The sequence below is a fragment of the Schistocerca piceifrons genome, chromosome 8, assembly GCF_021461385.2.
Source record: "Schistocerca piceifrons isolate TAMUIC-IGC-003096 chromosome 8, iqSchPice1.1, whole genome shotgun sequence".
In the NCBI taxonomy this organism is placed as follows: Eukaryota; Metazoa; Arthropoda; class Insecta; order Orthoptera; family Acrididae; genus Schistocerca; species Schistocerca piceifrons.
The window spans coordinates 106,763,724-106,787,480 of NC_060145.1; the positions used below are offsets into that span (position 1 = coordinate 106,763,724).

Sequence of the window (23,757 nt, forward strand, 5' to 3'; positions counted from 1 at the left end):
TTACCCCTCACAATTCCCTCCATTTTCACATCATGCCTAAGGATGTGTCCTGTCAAGGGATCCCTCCTTTCATTCAAGTTGTGTCATTAATTTCTTTCCTCTGTGATTCGATTCAACAGATCTACTTCATTAGTTATCTCGTCCATCCATCTAAACTTCAGCATTTTTTTTTTCAACGTCACAACTGAAAAGCTTCTGTTCAGTTGTCTGAGCTGTTTTTTGTCCTCGTTTCCCTTCTGTACAAGGCTGCATTCGAGTCACATATTTTCGCAAAACACTACCTAATACTCAGAAAAAAAAGAAATGATTGAGTGGCATTGTTGGCTGGGAGACCACATCCGGGGAAGTTCGGCCGCCGGGTTGCAAATCTCATTTCAGGTGACGCCACATTGTGCGACCTGTAGGTCGGTGACGATGACGAGAAGATGACGAGGACAATAAAACACCCAGTCCACAAGGGGAGAAAACCTCCAAACACGCTGGGAATCGAACCCTAACTCTCTTCATGGTAGACAAGCACGTCACAACGCAGCTAAGGAGCGGACACCTAGTACTTAAATTCACATTAGATGTTAAAATATCTTTCTCGGAATCACTTTCTTTCTGTTGCTAGTCTGGATTTTATGTCTTCTCTACTTTGGTCATCATAGCTATTTTACTTCCCAAACAAGTACTTGCTCTCAAGCACATAAATCCAAAATATTGGTAAAACAGTATGAGTTTAAGGATGTACTTATTGGAATATGAATAGACGTCCATGAAAGGCACAGATCTGAAACAGCTAGCCCAGAAATTTTGGCTGGCTGATCACTTACGTAATAACTGGATGGACCAACCAGCTTCTGCACACACTAACAGTGGCAATGGCTGTCTGTGAACTTCACAGGTCCCAAAAATCATGTTATTTCACGTTGCGTTTTAACAAACTCTTAATGAATATTGAAACTTACGTAGTAATCTTGGGGTTATTTACACTAATGGGTCCAGGCAACCACTGGCAGTAACCGCTCGAATATTTTCCCTGACAGTCTTGTGAGGTTTCGTTTGCTGGAAACAAAAATCAAAGAGTTCCGGGACTGTAGGAGTTGAGGAAGAACGTAGCACGGATACGACTCATCTTCTCCAGTACCGTCATCATGCATGCTACTGAGTACCACGCGCTGTGATTATTAGGACGTTACCTGGAGAAACCACTCAGCAGCCAACTCTATAGCGTTAGGAAGTGTTTTATGTTTAATGTGAACTAACCGAAGATGGCGTCGTTATAATTACATTCGATTGGAAGTTTTATTCAAGTACGAATAAGATACTGAAGTAATGGGACAAAGAAGCGTGAATTAGTTTACTAACAGAACAGTATTGTCAACATACGACCAAAAAGTTTTGTAGCAAGAGGAAACTGAACGTCAGATAAGTAGAAATATGAGGATTGCAACTTAAATAGTGGCAACTATTTATTCACAACATATACAAAAGAGTTACATGTTTGCGCCTGTTACTGTCCTTCAAAGTATTCACCAGCGTTGTGTAGAACCCGTTGCCAGCGATGTGGAAGGCGTAGTACACCGTTAGCATAGCCTGTTGTGTTCTTGGTGCGAATGGAGCGGTCTACTGCCTGTCGAATCTCTGGAACAGTTCTGAAGCGAATGACACGAAGCGGTTCCTTCATCTTTAAAATCAAATCAAAGTCACAAGGAATCAAGTCCGTAGATGGTGGATGGTACAGTACTTTCCAGTCCTATCGAACGAAAAGAGCAGCCATAGCTTGCGCAGTATGCGCCCACGCATTGTCGTGCAAAATGATGGGTGGGTTGTTAAGAAAGCGTCGCCGCTTCTCTCGCAAAGCTCGTCACAGCTGATGCTCCAAAAACTTACAGTAATACTGTGCGCTGATGGTCTACCGTGGAGCAACGTAATGCGTTGGGATAACACCATCACAGTCACACACGAGAATCACCGTAACTTTAGACCCCTCCAATCGCACCATCAACACAACGGGCTCTCATAACAGTATACTACGCCTTCCACATTGCTGGCAACGGGTTCTACACAACGCTGGGACTACTTCGAAGAACAGTAACAGGTGAGGACAAGTAACTTTTTTGTATTGATTGTGAATAAATAGTTGCCACTATTTAAGTTCCAACCCTCGTATTATTACTTATTTCGATAAAAAGTTGAGATCTACTTCTGCGGCCGTCTCTTAATCAAGCCGAAAATCCGTTGCCTTAGTGGACAGTCGGGTCTTGTAACAATGCATCTACTGACCACGCGAAAGTCTAAACCCTTACCAGACCAAGAGATTCTTTAGTGTCGCTCACGAGTCCACTACACGCAGGAGGCGGCTGCACCGATAGCAGGGGCTGTGTGGCGTGGACTGGGCGGTTTTTCAGGTTAGAGGGTCTCGGGAAAACATAAGAAGGGCTTCAGTCACAAAGGGTGCAGGCCGAACTCAGGAAAAACGTAGATACAGAACTATCGGTATAAAAGTTGTAAACTGTCGTAGCTGTGTTGGGCAAGTACCAGGGATCCAAGCACCAATAGAAAGGATTGATGGTCAAATCGTTATAGGCACTGAAAGCTGGCTAAAGCCGCAGATAAGTTCAGCCGAAATTTTTGCGAAGCAGCTAACGGTGTTCCGAAAGTACAGGCTAAACACAGTTGACGGTGGAGTGTTTGTTGCTGTTAGAAGCAGTTTATCTTGTCGCGAAATTTGTCCCTGTGAGCCAGTAAGGGCAGAGGCCATTCTTGGCAACCGGAATAAAATAACATTTGGATCCAGAATGAGATTTTCACTCTGCAGCGGAGAGTGCGCTGATATGAAACTTCCTGGCAGATTAAAACTGTGTGCCCGACCGAGACTCGAACTCGGGACCTGTGCCTTTCGTGGGCAAGTGCTCTACCAACTGAGCTACCGAAGCACGACTCACGACCGGTACTCACAGCTTTACTTCTGCCAGTACCTCGTCTCCTACCTTCCAAACTTTACAGAAGCTCTCCTGCGAAACTTGCAGAACTAGCACTCCTGAAAGAAAGGATAAGGTCCCGAGTTCGAGTCTCGGTCGGGCACACAGTTTTAATCTGCCAGGAAGTTTAACATTTGGATCCTTTTACCGATATCTCAACTCATGATACAGTTGCTGAACGGTTCAAAGAAAACTTGAGTTTGATTTCAAACACGTACCCGACTATACAGTTATGGTTGGTGGTGACTTTTAATTTACCCACGCTATGTTGGAGAAAATACATGTTTAATTCCGGAGATACGCACAGAACATCATCCGAAATTGTCCTAAACGCATTCTCTGAAAACTATTTCGAGGAGTTAGTTCAAGAGCCCACGCGAATAGTAAACGGTTGTGAAAACACACTTGACCTCTTAGCAACAAATAATCCTGAGGTAATAACGAGCATCAAAACGGATACAGGGAATAGTGAACACAGGGTTGTCTTAGCGAAATTGAATATTGTAACCCCCAAACCGTCCAAAAACAAACGAAAAATATACCTATTCAAAAAAGCGGATAAAAATTCACTTGACGCCTTCCTGAGAGACAATCTCCACTCTTTCCAAATTAATAACATAAGTGTAGACCAGATGTGGCATGAATTCAAAGAAATAGTATCGGCAGCAATTGAGAGATTTATACCAAATAAATTAACAAACGACGGATCTGATTCTCCTTAGTACACAAAACGGGCTAGAACACTATTGCAGAAACAGCGAAACAAGCATGCCAAATTTAAACAGACGCGAAATCCCGAAGATTGGCGATCTTTTACAGAAGCTTGAAATATAGCGCGAACTTCAATGCGAGATGCTTATAATAGTTTCCACAACGAAACTTTCTCGAAACCTGGCAGAAAATTCAAATAGATTCTGGACGTATGTGAAGAATGTTAGCGGCAAGAAACAATCAATGCCTTCTCTGCGTGATAGCAATGGAGATGCTATCGAAGACAGTGCTGCCAAAGCAGAGTTCCTAAACACAGCCTTCCGAAATGCCTCCACAGAAGAAGACGAAGTAAATACTCCAGAATTCGAATCAAGAACAGCTGCCAACATGAGTAACGTAGAAGTAGATATCCTCGGAGTAGGGAAGCAACTTAAATCACTTAATAAAAGCAAGTCTTCTGGTCCAGACTGTATACCAATTAGATTCCTTTCAGAGTATGCTAATGCAATAGCTCCATACTTAACAATCATAGACAACCGTTCGCTCGACGTAAGATCTATACCCAAAGACTGTGTGTGTGAATTCCTAATGGACCAAACTGCTCAGGTCATCGGTCGCTAGACTTACACACTACTTAAATTAACTTATGCTAAGGACAACACACACACACCCATGCCCGAGGGAGGACTCGAACTTCCGGCGGGAGGGGCCGCGCAATCCGTGACATGGCGCCTCAAACCGCACGGCTACTCAAAGCGGCCACAAAGACTGGAAAGTTGCACAGGTCACACCAATATTCAAGAAGGATAGTAGGAGTAACCCACTAAATTATAGGCCCATATCATTAACGTCGATATGCAGCAGGAATTTGGAACAGATATTGTGTTCTAACGTTATGAATTATCTCGAAGAAAAAGGTCTATTGACAGACAGTCGCCGCGCGAAGTGGCCGCGAGGTTCGAGGCGCCATGTCACTGACTGCGCGGCCCCTCCCGCCGGAGGTTCGAGTCCTCCCTCGGGCATGGGTTTGTGTGTTGTTCTTAGCATAGGTTAGTTTAAGTAGTGTGTAAGTCTAGGGACCAATGACCTCTGCAGTTTGGTCCCTTAACAACTCACAAACACATTTGACAGGCAGTCAACACGAATTTAGAAAACATCGTTCTTGGGGGACGCAAGTAGATCTTAGTCGCTGAAGTGTTGAGTGCTATTGGCAAGGGATTTCAGATCGATTCCGTATTTCTGGGTTTCCGGATACTGTACCACGCAAGCGGCTTGTAGTGAAATTGTTTGCTTATAGAATATCGTCTGAGCTATGTGACGGGGTTCGTGATTTCCTGTCAGAGAGGTCACAACTCTTAGTAACTTAAAGTCATGGAGGAAAACATAAGTGATTTCTGTCGTTCCCTAAGGTAGTGTTACAGGCCCTTGGCTGTTCCTTATCTATATAAACGATTTGGGAGACAATCTGAGCAGCCGTCTTAGGTTGCTTGCAGATGACGCTGTCGTTTATCGACTAATAAAGTCATCAGAAGATAAAAAAAGCTGCAAAACGATTTAGAAAAAATATCTGTATGGTGAAAAAATTGGTAATTGACCCTAAATAACTGAAGTGTGAGGTCATCCACATGAGTGCCAAGCGTAATCCGTTAAACTTCGATTACGCGATAAATCAAACAAATCTAATGGCCGAAAATTCAACTAAATACCTAAGAATTACAATTACGAACAACTTAAATTGGATGGAACACACAGAAAATGTTGTGGGGAAGGCTAACCAATATAGGCAGGACACTTAGAAAATGTAACAGATCTACTATAGAGATTGCCTACACTACTACACTTGTCCGTCCTTTTTTGGAATACTGCTGGGCAGTGTGGGATTCTTAGCACACAGGATTGACGGAGTACATCGAGAAAGTTCAAAGAAGGGCAGCACGTTTTGTATTATCGCGAAATAGGGGAGAGAGTGCCACTGAAATGATACAGGATTTGGGATGGACATCACTAAAACAAAGGCGTTTCTCGTTGCTGGGGAATCTTCTCACGAAATTACAATCACCAGCCTCCTCCTCTGAATGAAAAAATACTTTGTTGATGCCGATTTACATAGGGCGAAACATCACGATGGTAAAAGAAGGGAAATCAGAGCTCGCACGGAAAGTTACAGGTGTTCGGTCTTTCCGTGTTCTATAGTAGATTGGAATAATACGGAACTGTGAAGGTGGTTCGATAAACCCTCTGCCAGGCACTTAAATGTGATTTGCAGAGTATCCATGCAGGTGTAGGTGCTACAGCTTCCAGTAATCGTTAAGCTTGTTCAAACATACGGGCGGACAAAAACTGCAAAACTCAAAGTACATCACAGAGGATCCTAGTTGTTGTAGTTACACAGAGATGAAAACGTCTCTGCACAATATGAAAGGTCCCAGGGCAGTATCAAACGCGCAGGAAGAGTACTGTCTCATTTTTATAAATTAAAAGCGTAAAACAATGGATGTTCTACAGTATTAATTTATTTCTTTAACCGGTTATTGGCTTGAAAGGCCATCATGAGACTATAAGAGGATGCAGTATGTTCAAATGTGTGTGAATCTCTAAGGGACCAAACTGTGGAGGTCATCGATCCCTAGACTTACTCACTACTTAAACTAACTTATGCTAAGAACAACACACACACCCATGCCCGGGGGAGGACTCGAACCTCCGACGGGAGGATGCAGTACCGGAGAACAAAATTGAGAAAGATGTTATCCACGTACCGTGCAAACGAAATATAAATGTCATCTGTGACAGGGCAATAGTACGAGGGTAATCCCAAAAGTAAAGTCTCCTATTATTTTTTAAGTACATAGACCTGTTTATTTCTACAATGGTTTACATCAGTTTACAGCTTCAACATTTAGCTATTTTTCGACATAATCACCATTTCATTCGATGCATTTTTGTAGATGCTGTGGTAGTTTTTGTATGGCCATGTCATACCAGCTCGCCGCCATGCTGTTCAGAAAGTTATGAACCTCTTCTTTCACCTCGTCGTCGGAGCTGAATCGCTGGGACCACAATTAACGCTGACAGATACTGTGAGACTCTGAAAAAACTGAAACGGGCAATTCAGAACCGCAGGAGAGGAATGTTGAGCAAGGTCGTACACATTCTCCATGACAACGCTCGCCCACACACCGCTCGGCAAACCGTTGCTCTCCTGCAACAGTTTCAGTGGAACATAATCACCCACCCACCCTATGGTCCTGACTTGGCGCTCAGTGACTATCACCTGTTCCCCGGCTGGGTTAAAAGAACATTTGGCCAGAAAAAACTCAAACGGGCAATTCAGAACCGCAGGAGAGGAATGTTGAGCAAGGTCGTACACATTCTCCATGACAACGCTCGCCCACACATCGCTCGGCAAACCGTTGCTCTCCTGCAAGAGTTTCAGTGGAACATAATCACCCACCCACCCTATGGTCCTGACTTGGCGCTCAGTGAATATCACCTGTTCCCCGGCTGGGTTAAAAGAACATTTGGCCAGAAAGCGATTCAGCTCCGACGACGAGGTGAAAGAAGAGGTTCATAACTTTCTGAACAGCATGGCGGCGAGCTGGTATGACATGGGCATACAAAACCTGCCACAGCGTCTACAAAAATGCATCGACAGAAATGGTGATTATGCCGAAAAATAGCTACATGTTCAAGCTCTAAACTGATGTAAACCATTGTAGAAATAAACAGGTCTATGTACTTATAAAAAAAATTGGAGACCATACTTTTGCGATTACCCTCGTAGCATAACAAAGTGTTTAGCGAAACAGTAAATAAGTGTGAAGGGAACAAACCAGAAAAACGTTATGACTGAAACAATAAAGAGGATGAAGCAGAAGGGGAGGAGGACAACACAAGCACAGAATTGCACTCAACTGAAGAGAAGATGTACATCTGATAAAACTACCTAACGGCCTATTCAGCGATTTGAATTAAACTGACAACCGCAATAAAATGAAACAGAACAAGAGATCTGAAGAATTTTTTGAAAATGTTTTACATTTGGAAGGTGATACAGTAAAAGAGTGAAAGATATATTACCCAAGAACAGCAGAAGTCCCTCTCCTTAGTTGAGTGGTCAGCGCGTCTGACTGCCATGCAGTGGGCCTGGGTTCGATTCCCTGCCGGGTCGGAGTTTTTCTCCGCTCGTGGACTTGGTGCTGTTTTCACCTCATTATCATGTCATCTTCATTTACACGCAAGTCGCATAATGTGGTGTCACCTGAAAGATTTGCTATTCGGCGGGGCACTCAGGCCATCAATGCCATACGATCATAATCACAATAAATACAGAAGCTGAGTTATAATTAGTGCTGTGAACAATTACTGTCACTGTAAGAAAGATGTACCGTAACAAAGAACCAGACTATATGGAATACGCACAATGTCACAATAAAATGAACACGAGTAACTGTAGGGAAAAGTGGAGGAATAGAATGGAACCGACAGTTTGAGAAGACTTGGGGAAATGTGAAACTTAAGTGAGGTTTAGGAAAGGGAAAGTATTAAGGCGTGGGTAATCACTTAACATCGCCAACGGCCTTGCCGCAGTAGTAACACCGGTTCCCGTCAGATCACCGAAGTGCTGTCAGGCTGTGAACTGTTGACAAGTGGGTTGCACACAGCCCTTGTGGCGCAAACTGAGGAGCTACTTAATTGAGAAGTAGCGGCTCCGGTCTTGTAAACTGAAATACGGCCGGGAGAGTGGTGTGCTGACCACATGCCCTTCCATATCCGTATCCGGTGACGCCCGTGAGCTGAGGATGACTCGGCGGCCGGTCGGTACTGTTGGGCCTTCATGGCCTGTCCGGGCGGAGTTTAGTTTATTTTAATCACTTAATATCAAGTGAGGACTTTGTGCCTGATGCTTACTGATACGTATAATTTCCAAGAGATTCAGTTTTGTCTCTTGCTGTTCGAGGACATGCGACTGTGTCTGGCAACTGTGATCTACATTCGGTACTTGTTTAGCTGCTGTGGAGTCAGAAGTTTGCAATCTCTTTGATGACAATACTACGAGGGTGGTTTGAAAAGTTCTCTGAATCACCACGAGAGGTCAGCGCTACCGCAGCGAATTGTTCCCGTGATATTCATAGGACAGTCGCCTGTAAACAAGTGCCACAGCGTTGCCAACCATACGATAAATTATCGCGATATACGACAATTACAACGTGAACTCACCCCCCATGAACCATGGACCTTGCCGTTGGCGGGGAGGCTTGCGTGCCTCAACAATACAGATAGCCGTACTGCAGGTGCAACCACAACGGAGGGGTATCTGTTGAGAGGCCAGACAAACGTGTGGTTCCCGAAGAGGGGCAGCAGCCTTTTCAGTAGTTGCAGGGACAACAGTCTGGATGATTGACTGATCTGGCCTTGTAACACTAACGAAAATGGCCTTGCTGTTCTGGTACTGCGAACGGCTGAAAGCAAGGGGAAACTACAGCCGTAATTTTTCCCGAGGGCATGCAGCTTTACTGTATGATTAAATGATGGCGTCCTCTTGGGTAAAATATTCCGGAGGTAAAATAGTCCCCCATTCGGATCTCCGGGCGGGGACTACTTAAGAGGATGTCGTTATCAGGAGAACGAAAACTGGCGTTCTAAGGATCGGAGCGTGGAATGTCAGATCCCTTAATCGGGCAGGTAGGTTGGAAAATTTAAAAAGGGAAATGGATGGGTTAAAGATAGATATAGTGGGAATTAGTGGAGTTCGGTGGCAGGAGGAACAAGACTTTTGGTCAGGTGAATACAGAGTTATAAATACAAAAGGAAATAGGGGTAATGCAGGTGTAGGTTTAATAATGAATAAAAAGAATAGGAATGCGAGTAAGCTACTACAAACAGCATAGTGAACGCATTATTGTGGCCAAGATAGACACAAAGCCCACGCCTACTACAGTAGTACAAGTTTATATGCCAACTAGCTCTGCAGATGATGAAGAAATTGATGAAATGTATGATGAAATAAAAGAAATTATTCAGGTAGTAAAGGGAGACGAAATTTAATAGTCATGGGTGACTGGAATTCGTCAGTAGGAAAAGGGAGAGAAGGAAACATAGTAGGTGAATATGGATTGGGGCTAGGAAATGAAAGAGGAAGCCGTCTGGTAGAATTTTGCGAAGAGCATAACTTAATCATAGCTAACACTTGGTTCAAGAATCATAAAAGATGGTTGTATACATGGAAGAACCCTGGAGATACTAAACGGTATCAGCTAGATTATATAATGGTAAGACACAGATTTAGGAACCACGTTTTAAATTGTAAGACATTTCCAGGGGCAGATGTGGACTCTGACTACAATCTATTGGTTATGAACTGTAGATTAAAACTGAAGAAACTGCAAAAAGGTGGGAATTTAAGGAGATGGGACCTGGATAAACTGAAAGAACCAGAGGTTGTACAGAGTTTCAGGGAGAGCATAAGGGAACAATTGACAGGAATGGGGGAAAGAAATACAGTAGAAGAAGAATGGGTAGCTTTGAGGGATGAAGTAGTGAAGGCAGCAGAGGATCAAGTAGGTAAAAAGACGAGGGCTAGTAGAAATCCTTGGGTGACAGAAGAAATAATTGACGAAAAGAGAAAATACAAAAATGCAGTAAATGAAGCAGGCAAAAAGCAATACAAACGTCTCAAAAATGAGATCGACAGGAAGTGCAAAATGGCTAAGCAGGCATGGCTAGTGGACAAATGTAAGGATGTAGAGGCTTATCTCACTAGGGGTAAAATAAATACTGCTTACAGGAAAATTAAAGAGACCTTTGGAGAAAGGAGAACCACTTGCATGAATAACAAGAGCTTTGATGGAAACCCAGTTCTAAGCAAAGAAGGGAAAGCAGAAAGGTGGAAGGAGTATATAGAGGGTCTATACAAGGGCGACGTACTTGAGGACAATATTATGGAAGTGGAAGAGGATGTAGATGAAGATGAAATGGGAGATATGATACTGCGTAAAGAGTTTGACAGAGCACTGAAAGATCTGAGTCGAAACAAGGCCCCCGGAGTAGACAACATTCCATTAGAACTACTGACAGCCTTGGGAGAGCCAGTCCTGACAAAACTCTACCATCTGGTGAGCAAGATGTATGAGACAGGCGAAATACCCTCAGACTTCAAGAAGAATATAATAATTCCCATCCCAAAGAAAGCAGGCGTTGACAGATGTGAAAATTACCGAACTATCAGTTTAATAAGTCACAGCTGCAAAATACTAACGCGAATTCTTTACAGACGAATGGAAAAACTGGTAGAAGCCGACCTCGGGGAAGATCAGTTTGGATTCCGTAGAAATTTTGGAACACGTGAGGCAATACTGACCCTACGACTTATCTTAGAAGATAGATTAAGGAAAGGCAAACCTACGTTTCTAGCATTTGTAGACCTACAGAAAGCTTTTGACAATGCTGATTGGAATACTCTCTTTCAAATTCTGAAGGTGGCAGGGCTAAAATACAGGGATCGAAAGGCTATTTACAATTTGTACAGAAAGCAGATGGCAGTTATAAGAGTCGAGGGGCATGAAAGGGAAGCAGTGGTTGGGAAGGGAGTGAGACAGGGTTGTAGCCTATCCCCAATGTTATTCAATCTGTATATTGAGCAAGCAATAAAGGAAACAAAAGAAAAGTTCGGAGTAGGTATTAAAATCCATGGAGAAGAAATAAAAACTTTGAGGTTCGCCGATGACATTGTAATTCTGTCAGAGACGGCAAAGGACTTGGAAGAGCAGCTGAACGGAATGGACAGTGTCTTGAAAGGGGGGTATAAGATGAACATCAACAAAAGCAAAACGAGTATAATGGAATGTAGTCGAATTAAGTCGGGTGATGCTGAGGGAATTATATTAGGAAATGAGACACTTAAAGTAGTAAAGGAGTTTTGCTGTTTCGAGAGCAAAATAACTGACGATGGTCGAAGTAGAGAGGATATAAAATGTAGACTGGCAATGGCAAGAAAGCGTTTCTGAAGAAGAAAAATTTGTTAACATCGTGTATAGATTTAAATGTCAGGAAGTCATTTCTGAAAGTATTTGTATGGAGTGTAGCCATGTATGGAAGTGAAACGTGGACGATAAATACTTTAGACAAGAAGAGAATAGAAGCTTTCGAAATGTGGTGCTACAGAAGAATGCTGAAGATTAGATGGGTAGATCACATAACTAATGAGGAGGTATTGAATAGAATTGGGGAGAAGAGGAGCTTGTGGCACAACTTGACTAGAAAAAGGGATCGGTTGGTAGGACATGTTCTTAGACATCGAGGGATCACCAATTTAGCATTGGAGGGCAGCTTGGAGGGTAAAAATCGTAGAGGGACACCAAGAGATGAATACACTAAGCAGATTCAGAAGGATGTAGGCTGCAGTAGGTACTGGGAGATGAAGAAGCTTGCACAGGATAGAGTAGCATAGAGAGCTGCATCAAACCAGTCTCAGGACTGAAGACCACAACAACAACAACAACAACGTGAACACGATATACGATAGTACATTGCTGATAATTGCGGAATCTACGATAATTTTTGTGAAGATTTAAAATGAAAATAAATTGATACTTGTAGTAGTTTCTTACGTTAATAATCTGTTTTCATATATTTAAGTTCATACGCCATTCAATATAAGCAATTTCCTCTTTTTCTCTCGTCCACTCCCCGCAACAGTCCAACGACTCGTTTAACACTGTATATTCGCTTCCGGGGAATACCCTTACCGCCTAACAAATATTGTTTCACAACAATATGGGCTATTAGGGTTAGGCCATCGTCATCAGTTGAGGTGAAATTGGGATTTGAATGCACGGGTGCTCTTAAAAGAATATTAATTTGTTTTCTTAAGGGAAATTAAAGTGTGGTGTTCTTTAAATAAATACTGTAGTAGTGTATTCAAATATAAATAATGGAAAGTGACAACAGCGATGTAGATTCTCCGCTGACCCCACAGAAGAAACTGAGGCTGCGTGGTGAGTTGAAATTAAAACGTTTGAAACAAAAGTTCAGAAAGGAATGGTTGACTGATTTATCTTTCAAGGATTGGCTACAACCTGTTAGTGATGATGCATATAAAGCTCGGTGTAAAGTTTGCAGATGTGAATTCAGTGCTGAGTTGACTGTAGTGAAAAATCACGCTAAAGGGAAAAAACACTTAAGTGCCGTAAAATGTGTCGGGCCTCTACAAAAGAAACTTGACTTTTCATCACAATCAAAATCGTCTGATACATTTGATAAGCAGGGCAAAGAGGGCTGAAACATTGCTATGTGGATTTTTGGCAAAACATAACATCTCTATTAATACGGCCAATCACTTACCAGATGTAATTAAAAGTGCCTTTCCCGATTCTAAAATAGTTGAGAACTTCCAGCTGGGTAGAACAAAAGCAACAGGGGTGATAAAGAATGTCATAAGTAAATGTCATTTGGATGAACTGAATGAAGTTTTATGGAGACAAAAGTTCAGTTTCATAATTTAAGAGTCTGCCGACATTTCCGCTACGAAAAATTTGTGTATTTGTGTGCGGTATTTTGATGAAGACAGCTGCAAAATACATACTAAATTTTGGCAGTTGTTACAGCTGTTTGACGAGAAAAATGCAGAGGCCGCTCATGAAGGTGGTACTGCTAATCGTTTGTACGATCTCGTACGTAAAGCCTTGTCAGTACATAATATTCCTCCTGAAAATTTAGTAGTATTTGCTTCAGATGGGTGGAACACAATGATGAAGAAAGATAATTCTGTTGCTAGTCGAATAATTAGAGATTTTCCTGGTATTTTTATACAGAAATGTATGGCTCTGAGTACTATGGGACTTAACATCTATGGTCATCAGTCCCCTAGAACTTAGAACTACTTAAACCTAACAAACCTAAGGACATCACACGACACCCAGCCATCACGAGGCAGAGAAAATCCCTGACCCCGCCGGGAATCGAACCCGGGAACCCGGGCGTGGGAAGCGAGAACGCTACCGCACGACCACGAGATGCGGGCCAGAAATGTATATGTCATTCATTGCACCTATGTGCAAGTGAGGCTTGCAAACAATTACCAAGACTATGTGAAGACACAGCAAGGGATACATATTCATTCTTTAAGCATAGTTCAAAAAGAATAGTCCAGTTCGTGGAATTCCAACAGTTTTGTAATGTCGAACCTCACAAGATACTGATTCCGTCTCAAACAAGATGGTTATCTTTGTTAACTGTTGTTTCACGTATTCTAGAACAATGGAATGTGTTGCAATTATTTTTCACTTGCAAGTGGGAAGAAGAAAGACTGTATGCAGCTGAACAGTTAGCAAAGGCATTCAGGGACAAGTTTGTACGTGTAATTTTTATTTTTCTCCAATGGATTCTACCGAAATTTGTATCTCTGAATCAATATTTTCAAAGCGAGAAATTAGTAATTTGCTCTTTGCATGATAGAATGTGCAAAACGTACAAAGAAATCCTTCTCTGCTATATGTCTCCTGATTATATCAATAAGACTGATTTGACAGAAATAGATCCAGCAAACCCAGACCAACTTGTGCCTTAAACGCAAATGTATTTAGGTGTAGGTGTGATGGATTTCATGAGCCAATCTGAAAACATCTCACAAAAATCTAAAGCGACTGATTTCTACTACAGAGTGCAACAGTTTCTTATAGTATCTTGTTGTGAAATAAAAAAGCGGTATGATTTCAACAATTCTGTTCTAAAAATGTTGAGTTGGTTAACACCAGAAATAGCATTGTCAAAAAGTGCTGCAAGGCCGTCAACGCTTGTTCCACTTATAAAGTCGGTTCAGAGGATTTCTCCAAAAGACAAAAGGCTTATGTAAATGATTGATGATCAGTGGAGAGCATTGCCACATGCAGAATTTCCCGAAAATCTACGGTCTAAAGAGGTGGACGAATTTTGGGTGTTCATAAAGAACGCTAGGGACCTTAATGGTAATCAAGAGTTCCTCCAAACAGGAATCTTTGTGCTAGATATATTAGTTTTACCACATTCTAGTGCTGATTGTGAGCGGGTCTTTTCAAAAATGAATCTAGTGAAGACACCATTGAGAAATAAGTTACATTCGGTTACAGTCAGCGCAGTAATGCTCACTTCCCAGCATGTCAAGAATTGTGTACAGTTCGAACCAACCAGTGGGATGATTGCATCAATGAACACGTCTAACATTTATGCTAAGAAGAAGGAATCTCATCGGGATAGTGACGCCGATTTCGTCGATGTGGAGTTCGACAACAATGATAATTAGGGTGAGTTTAATTATATTATTATTTTTAATTATATTACGTACACAGCGCTACTTTTCGATTGGGGTTAGCGAATTTTCCTTGCATAAAATCTGTGATGCTTTGAACACTTCGAGTTTATCTGGTTCTGAACATATTTTTAGTACTTAGCATCGCGATTAGAGACGTTTTGGTTCGTAATTAGGAGGTATTATGGATAAAAATTTTAAAAGATGAGAAGACTTTGCCATTCGCGATTGAAAACAAATATTATCAGCATTTTTGTTTTTGTTTTTTTAAGATTATCAGTATACGATAATTTTAGATAAAAAACGATAATTTTAAATTCAAAATGCCATAATTTTATCTTCTGGGGTTGGCAACGCTGACGTGCCACGTCATTGCTCTTTGAAGAGAGCTGTGGCGGTGACGTGGTTCTGTTGTTGTTCCCGCGTAGTGAATTGCGAAGACTGAAAAAATCGAGATTTGATCAGTGATTAAGTACTTCGCAAAGAAAGGTATGAAAGGAAAGGACATTCATGCCGATTTCCAGAATACACTGGGAGACTCTGCTCCTTCATATTCAACTGTTGCTAAGTGGCCAAATGAATTTAAATTTGGTCGGAAGAGCTTAGATGATGATCCGCGCAGTGGTCGGCCAAGATGTGTCGCTGCTCCAGAAACCATTGCAAAAGTGCACAAAATGGTCATGGAGGATCGCCAATTGAAAGTACGTGAAATTGCTCACGCTTGCCAGATATCATCTGAAAGGGTATATCTATCACATTTTAACTGAAGAATTAGAAATGAAAAAATTATCTGCAAGATGGGTGCCGCGACTCTTGACGCTGGATCAAAATCGCATGAGAATGGATATGTCGGAACAATTTTTGGCCCGTTTTAGGAGAAACGAACAAGATTTTTGCACCGGTTTGTGACCACATATGAAACTAGAGACAAACAACAGTCAAAGCAGTGGAAACTTGCTGATTCTCCGCCACCATAGGAAGCAAAGACAGTTAAGGTCACGGCATCAGTGTTCTGGGATGCAAAGAGGATTCTGTTCGTAGATTATCTTCCCACTGGACAAACAAATACTGGAGAACACTATGCTAACCTCCTGAACAAAAAATGGTTCAAATGGCGCTGAGCACTATGGGACTTAACTTCTGAGGTCATCAGTCCCCTAGAACTTAGAACTACTTAAACGTAACTAACCGAAGAACATCACACACATCCAAGCCCGAGGCAGGATTCGAACCTGCGACCGTAGCGGTCGCGTGGTTCCAGACCGTAGCGCCTAGAACAGCTCGGCCACCCCAGCCGGCCCTCCTGGACAAATTGCAACAAAAGATACGCGAAAAAGGATAGGTTTAGCAAGGAAGAACGTCATCTTCCATCAAGAAAATGCGCGCCCGCACACATGTGCCGTCGCCATGGCAAAATTACACGAACCAAGGTATGAATTAACTCTTCAGGCTTTCCCGGCGAGATCTTGACATGTGGAATAATCGGGTCTACTGCCGGATGTTTGTGTCGTGGCCGACATATTGTGACAGAGCGACACAATTATCCGGTAGTAGACCCGATTATTCCACATGTCAAGGTATGAATTGTTTCCACACCCGCCTTGTTCACCTGATATGGCTCCGTCAGACTTCTGTCTCTGCCCAAAACTGAAAATTTTTCTTGGTGGACGGAGATTCAATTCAAACTAAGAACTGATAGCCGGAGTTGACAACTATTTTGCAGGCCTGGAGGAAACTCATTTTCGAGATGGGATCAAGGCACTGGAACATCGTTGGACAAAGTGCATTAATTTACAAGGAGACAACATTGAAAAATAAAAATAGTTTCAGTGATGTAAGTACTTTTTTTTCTATTGCGTTCCGATAACTCTTCAAACCACCCTCGTAGTGTGGTAAGGTGCGCCCGCCCAGTTGGCCGTGCGGTCTAAAGCACGGTTTTCCGGGTGGGAGGAAGCGCTGGTCCCCGACACGAATCCACCCGGCGGATTTGTGTTGAGGTCCGGTGAGCCGGCCTGTCTCTGGATGCTTTTTAGGCCGTTTTCCATCTGCCTCGGCAAATACGAGCTGGTTCCCCTTGTTCTACCTCAGTTACACTATGTCGGCGATTGCTGCGCAAACAAGTTCTCCACGTACGTGTACACCACCATTACTCTACCATGCAAACATAGGGGTTACACTCGACTGGTCTGAGACGTTCCCTGGGGGTCCACCTGGGACCGAACTGCACAATAACCCTGGTATTGGGCGGCGGAGGGGTGGAGTGGACTGCGGTAGTCGTCGTGGGGTTGTGGGCCACTGCGGCTGCGGCCTGGACGGAGCCTCTTCGTCGTTTCTAGGTTTCCGGCTAACATAACATAACATAACATGGTAAGGTGTACCGTAGGTCTCTAGAAGAGCGCAGCGTTCCAAAGGATTGGAAAAGGGCACAGGTCATCCCCGTTTTCAAGAAGGGACGTCAAACAGATGTGCAGAACTATAGACCTATATCTCTAACGTCTGTCAGTTGTAGAATTTTGGAACACGTATTATGTTCGAGTATAGTGACTTTTCTGGAGACTAGAAATCTACTCTGTAGGAATCAGCATGGGTTTCGAAAAAGACGATCGTGTGAAACTCAGCTAGCGCTATTCGTCCACGAGATTCAGAGGGCCATAGACACGGGTTCCCAGGTAGATGCCGTGTTTCTTGACTTCCGCAAGGCGTTTGATAGAGTTCCCCACAGTCGTTTAATGAACAAAGCAAGAGCATATGGACTATCAGACCAATCGTGTGATTGGATTGAAGAGTTCCTAGATAACAGAACCGAGCATATCATTCTCAATGGAGAGAAGTCTTCCGAAGTAAGAGTGATTTCAGGTGTGCCGCGGGGGAGTGTCGTAGAACCGTTGCTATTCACAATATACATAAATGATCTTGTGGTTGATGATGCTGTGGTACGTCGAGAGGTTGTAACAATGGAAAATTGTACTGAAATGCAGGAAGATCTGCAGCGAATTGACGCATGGTGCAGGGAATGGCAATTGAATCTCAATGTAGACAAGTGTAATGTCCTGCGAATACATAGAAAGAAAGATCCCTTATCATTTAGCTACCATATAGCAGGTCAGCAACTGGAAGCAGTTAATTCCATAAATTATCTGGGAGTACGCATTAGGAGTGATATAAAATGGAATGATCATATAAAGTTGATCGTCGGTAAAGCAGATGCCAGACTGAGATTCATTGGAAGAATCCTAAGGAAATGCAATCCGAAAACAAAGGAAGTAGGTTACAGCACGCTTGTTCGCCCACTGCTTGAATACTGCTCAGCAGTGTGGGATCCGTACCAGATAGGGTTGACAGAAGAGATAGAGAAGATCCAACGGAGAGCAGCGCGCTTCGTTACAGGATCATTTAGTAATCGCGAAAGCGTTACGGAGATGATAGATAAACTCCGGTGGAAGACTCTGCAGGAGAGACGCTCAGTAGCTCGGTACGGGCTTTTGTTGAAGTTTCGAAAACATACCTTCACCGAGGAGTCAAGCAGTATATTGCTCCCTCCTACATATATCTCGCAAAGAGACCATGAGGATAAAATCAGAGAGATTAGAGCCCACACAGAGGCATACCGACAATCCTTCTTTCCACGAACAATACGAGACGAATACACTCCTGGAAATTGAAATAAGAACACCGTGAATTCATTGTCCCACGAAGGGGAAACTTTATTGACACATTCCTGGGGTCAGATACATCACATGATCACACTGACAGAACCACAGGCACATAGACACAGGCAACAGAGCATGCACAATGTCGGCACTAGTACAGTGTATATCCACCTTTCGCAGCAATGCAGGCTGCTATTCTCCCATGGAGACGATCGTAGAGATGCTGGATGTAGTCCTGTGGAACGGCTTGCCATGCCATTTCCACCTGGCGCCTCAGTTGGACCAGCGTTCGTGCTGGACGTGCAGACCGCGTGAGACGACGCTTCATCCAGTCCCAAACATGCTCAATGGCGGACAGATCCGGAGATCTTGCTGGCCAGGGTAGTTGACTTACACCTTCTAGAGCACGTTGGTTGGCACGGGATACATGCGGACGTGCATTGTCCTGTTGGAACAGCAAGTTCCCTTGCCGGTCTAGGAATGGTAGAACGATGGGTTCGATGACGGTTTGGACGTGCCGTGCACTATTCAGTGTCCCCTCGACGATCACCAGTGGTGTACGGCCAGTGTAGGAGATCGCTCCCCACACCATGATGCCGGGTGTTGGCCCTGTGTGCCTCGGTCGTATGCAGTCCTGATTGTGGCGCTCACCTGCACGGCGCCAAACACGCATACGACCATCATTGGCACCAAGGCAGAAGCGACTCTCATCGCTGAAGACGATACGTCTCCATTCGTCCCTCCATTCACGCCTGTCGCGACACCACTGGAGGCGGGCTGCACGATGTTGGGGCGTGAGCGGAAGACGGCCTAACGGTGTGCGGGACCGTAGCCCAGCTTCATGGAGACGGTTGCGAATGGTCCTCGCCGATACCCCAGGAGCAACAGTGTCCCTAATTTGCTGGGAAGTGGCGGTGCGGTCCCCTACGGCACTGCGTAGGATCCTACGGTCTTGGCGTGCATCCGTGCGTCGCTGCGGTCCGGTCCCAGGTCGACGGGCACGTGCACCTTCCGCCGACCACTGGCGACAACATCGATGTACTGTGGAGACCTCACGCCCCACGTGTTGAGCAATTCGGCGGTACGTCCACCCGGCCTCCCGCATGCCCACTATACGCCCTCGCTCAAAGTCCGTCAACTGCACATATGGTTCACGTCCACGCTGTCGCGGCATGCTACCAGTGTTAAAGACTGCGATGGAGCTCCGTATGCCACGGCAAACTGGCTGACACTGACGGCGGCGGTGCACAAATGCTGCGCAGCTAGCGCCATTCGACGGCCAACACCGCGGTTCCTGGTGTGTCCGCTGTGCCGTGCGTGTGATCATTGCTTGTACAGCCCTCTCGCAGTGTCCGGAGCAAGCATGGTGGGTCTGACACACCGGTGTCAATGTGTTCTTTTTTCCATTTCCAGGAGTGTAGAAAGGAGAACCGATAGAGGTACTCAAGGTACCCTCCGCCACACATCGTCAGGTGGCTTGCGGAGTATGCATGTAGATGTAAATGTAGATGTAGAAGGTGCTCGCAAGCCGCAGCCTGGATAACGAAATGATTTAATGCTGTGGAACACAACGATGAGGTAAGTAGTTGCGCCCACCTGGGGGGCCGGATAGACGGCGAACTCGAGCAAGCTCTTCTTGGAGTACTCCTGGCAGAGGCGGTCCATGATGAGCGAGGTGAAGCCGGAGCCGGTGCCGCCGCCGAACGAGTGGAAGACGAGGAAGCCCTGCAGGCTCTCGCACAGGTCCACCATCTTGCGGACGCGGTCGAGCAGCGTGCCGATCATCTCGCGGCCCACCGAGTAGTGGCCGCGCGCGTAGTTGTTGGCCGCATCTTCCTTGCCCGCCACCAGCGACTGCGGGTGGTACAGGTCGCGGTGCGTGCCCTGGCGCACCTCGTCTGCAAGCGCCGAAATCTTCCTCATTCACAACTAAATCAAATTCACTGTAACACTATTTCCTAACAAGAGAACCTCCCCATCGCACCCCCTTCAGATTTAGTTATAAGTTGGCACAGTGGCTAGGCCTTGAAAAACTGAACACAGATCAATCGAGAAAACAGGAAGAAGTTGTGTGGAACTATGAAAAAATAAGCAAAATATACAAACTGGGTCGTCCATGCCTAAGATAGGCAATATTAAGGGCGATATGAGCCGAGGAGCGCCGTGGTCTCGTGGTTAGAGTGAGCAACTGGGAAGTGAAAGGTCCTTGGTTCAAGTCCTCCCTCCAATGAAAGTTTTACTTTCTCTATTTTCGCAAAGTTACGATCTGTCCTTTCATTCATTGACGTCTCTGTTCACTGTAATAAGTTTAGTGTCTGTGTTTTGCGACCGCACTGCAAAACCGTGCGATTAGTAGACGAACGGACGTGCCTCTCCAATGGGAACCGAAAACATTTGATCGCAAGGTCATAAGTCAACCGATTCCTCCACAGGAAAACACGTCTGATATATTCTATACGACACTGGTGACGGCATGTGCGTCACACGACAGGAATATGTTGTCGACCCACCTAACTTGTACACTTGGCGAATGGGTAAAAAGATTCTCCTACCTTGCCCGATTTAGGTTTTCTTGTGGATGTGATAGTCACTCCCAAAAAAGTGATGAAAACGTAAGAGTTTGTCACATAAACCGCAACAAATGAATGCAACAGTTTCACAGTCGCACAGTTTTCCCTGTGCTCTGTCAAAACATATGTTTTTAACGTTTTCAATTTTTTCCATGCGTAGACCTTCAAATCCTGCATATGTCCAAGCAAATCTGAACATGTCCTGGAATTTTGGAAAGCGAAGTTGATTATGTGTGAGTGCCTGAACTTTGATAATTGTCTGGAAATAAAAAATTAAACTTTTAACTCGAGGGAAGACTTGAATCAAGGACCTCTCATTCCGCAGTTGCTCACGCTAACCACGGGACCACGGCGCTCCTGAGCTCAGACTTTCCTTGATGTTACATATCTTTCACATGGACTACTTAGTTTGTATAATTTGCTTATTTTTTTCATAGTTCCACACAACTTCTTCCTGTTTTCTCGATTGATCTGTGTTCAGTTTTTCAAGGCCTATCCACTGTGCCAACTTATAACTAAATCTGAGAAGGGTGCAATCGGGAGGTTCCCTTGTAAGTAATAGCTCAGTTTATTTACAGACAAACATTTTTGGAAGGTGACTATCAATAGCCGTCAAGTAATGTATAAAATGCATGTTTGACCATCAGTTACTTTTATTTTAAACCCAAATATCGACCGATTTCACTCGTGGACCATATTCAGGAATAAGGGTTAAAATGGTTTAAACCACAACATTAACATTTGTCATTACTTAAATAATGTGTGGAGCAAGTCATGAATGTCAATGTACGGCACAGGACTTTTAGAAGCAAACATACTAATAACAGACGTAAAGACCCGCCAGGGTAGCCGAGAGCGCTAATGCGCTGCTTCCTGGACTCGGGTAGGCGCGCCGGCCCCGGATCGAATCCGCCCAGCGGATTAACGACGAGGGCCGGTATGCCGGCCAGTCTGGATGTGGTTTTTAGTCGGTTTTCCACATCCCGCTAGGTGAATACTGGGCTGGTCCCCAAGTTCCGCCTCAGTTACACGACTCACAGACATCTGAAAACGTTCGCACTATTTCATGACTCATACTAGACGCAGACAGTTGGGGTACACTACTTCAATCCCGGAGGGTTCGGCGTGGCGTCAGGAAGGGCATTCAGCCACCCTCTGCAATTAACACTGCCAAATACGTAATAACAAAGCCGACCCCACGGCCGGCCGGAGTGGCCGAGCGGTTCTAGGCGCTACCGTCTGGAACCGCGCGACCGCTACTACCGCAGGTTCGAATCCTGCCTCGGGTATGGATGTGTGTGATGTCCTTAGGTTAGTTAGGTTTAAGTAGTTCTAAGTTCTAGGGGACTGATGACCTCAGAAGTTAAGTCCAATAGTGCTCAGAGCCATTTCATTTGAACCGACCCCGCGTTGGAGCGGGACAAAGGCCCCGAGAAAGAAAGAAATAAATACTAATAACAGACGTAAATAAAGCAGTACTGTTCTTCGTACACTTGGTATTAGTATGTTTGCTTCTAAAAGTCATGTGACGTATACTGATACTCATGACATGCTCTGCACATTATTTAAGTAATGACAAATGTACTGTTGTGGCTTAAACCATTTTAACCCCTATTCCTGAAGATGGTCTACGACTGAAACCGGTCCTCAGCTCGTGGTCTAGTGGCTAGCGTTGCTGCCTCTATATCACGGGGTCAAGGGTTCGATTCCCGGCCAGCTTGGGGATTTTCTCTGACTAGGGACTGGGTGTTTGTATTGTTCTCATCATTTCATCATCATTCGTGACAGTAGCTAGACTGGACTTTGAAAAAATTGGACTGCGTAAAACTTTGGACTTTGTACGGGCTCTGATACCCGCGCAGTTGAGCGCCCCACAAACCAAACATCATCATGACTGAAACCAATCGATATTTGGGTTTAAAATAAAAGGGGCTGATGGTCAAACATACATTTTCTGTATCTTCAAACTGTTGCAATCGGCCAATTAATTTCTTAGTGGTATTTTCAAAGCAGATATGAGGACGTGACTAAAGGCAATTTCACACGAATTGATGCTGCAATATAATTCTGTTGAACTAGATGCTCTTTTCATAAACCTGACATCGATTGCGACCAATCGATCAACTCCAATCGATTGCTCCAGATGAAAACTTTTTTGTAAACTATAAGCTAAAATTCTGCGTAATAAAAGCTGGTTCTGATTTGAGGTTACAGACACTTTCCACTACTACAAAAAATTTCTGAAAGATTTACGCCTCTTCCAAATCGTCGATTTTACTTGCATTCTTCGTGTGGTTCAAGTTTTCGTATTTGGCTTCGCGTTCAGAGATTATCCTCAGCTTAACTAACACATATTGGAAGTCAGAACAATCCATTATTCGCAGAGGCGTAATAGGTTTTCTGGCAGCTAGGTTCCATCATCTATTCCTGGAACGTCTGATCAGAGAATACTGATTATCTTAGTGTTGGAATTTTCTCAGAAAACCTTTTGAAGGAACTTGTATGTTAATAGAAGAAGGAGTTCCAAATACCTCTACTATGACAGCTTCCTTTAAAAAGCGATACTTCAGTTACTA

At 44.0% G+C, this 23,757-nt stretch overlaps 1 protein-coding gene across 1 annotated transcript in view; it reads right to left on the minus strand.

Annotated features, from left to right (window-relative positions):
• LOC124712106 (tubulin alpha chain-like) overlaps window positions 1–23,757 on the minus strand; it is a 46,789-nt gene that overhangs the window by 17,096 nt on the left and 5,936 nt on the right. The window contains exon 2 of the mRNA XM_047242403.1: window positions 20,208–20,509. Coding sequence (XP_047098359.1) covers window positions 20,208–20,509 — 302 coding nt within the window. The remainder of the gene's footprint in view (window positions 1–20,207; window positions 20,510–23,757) is intronic.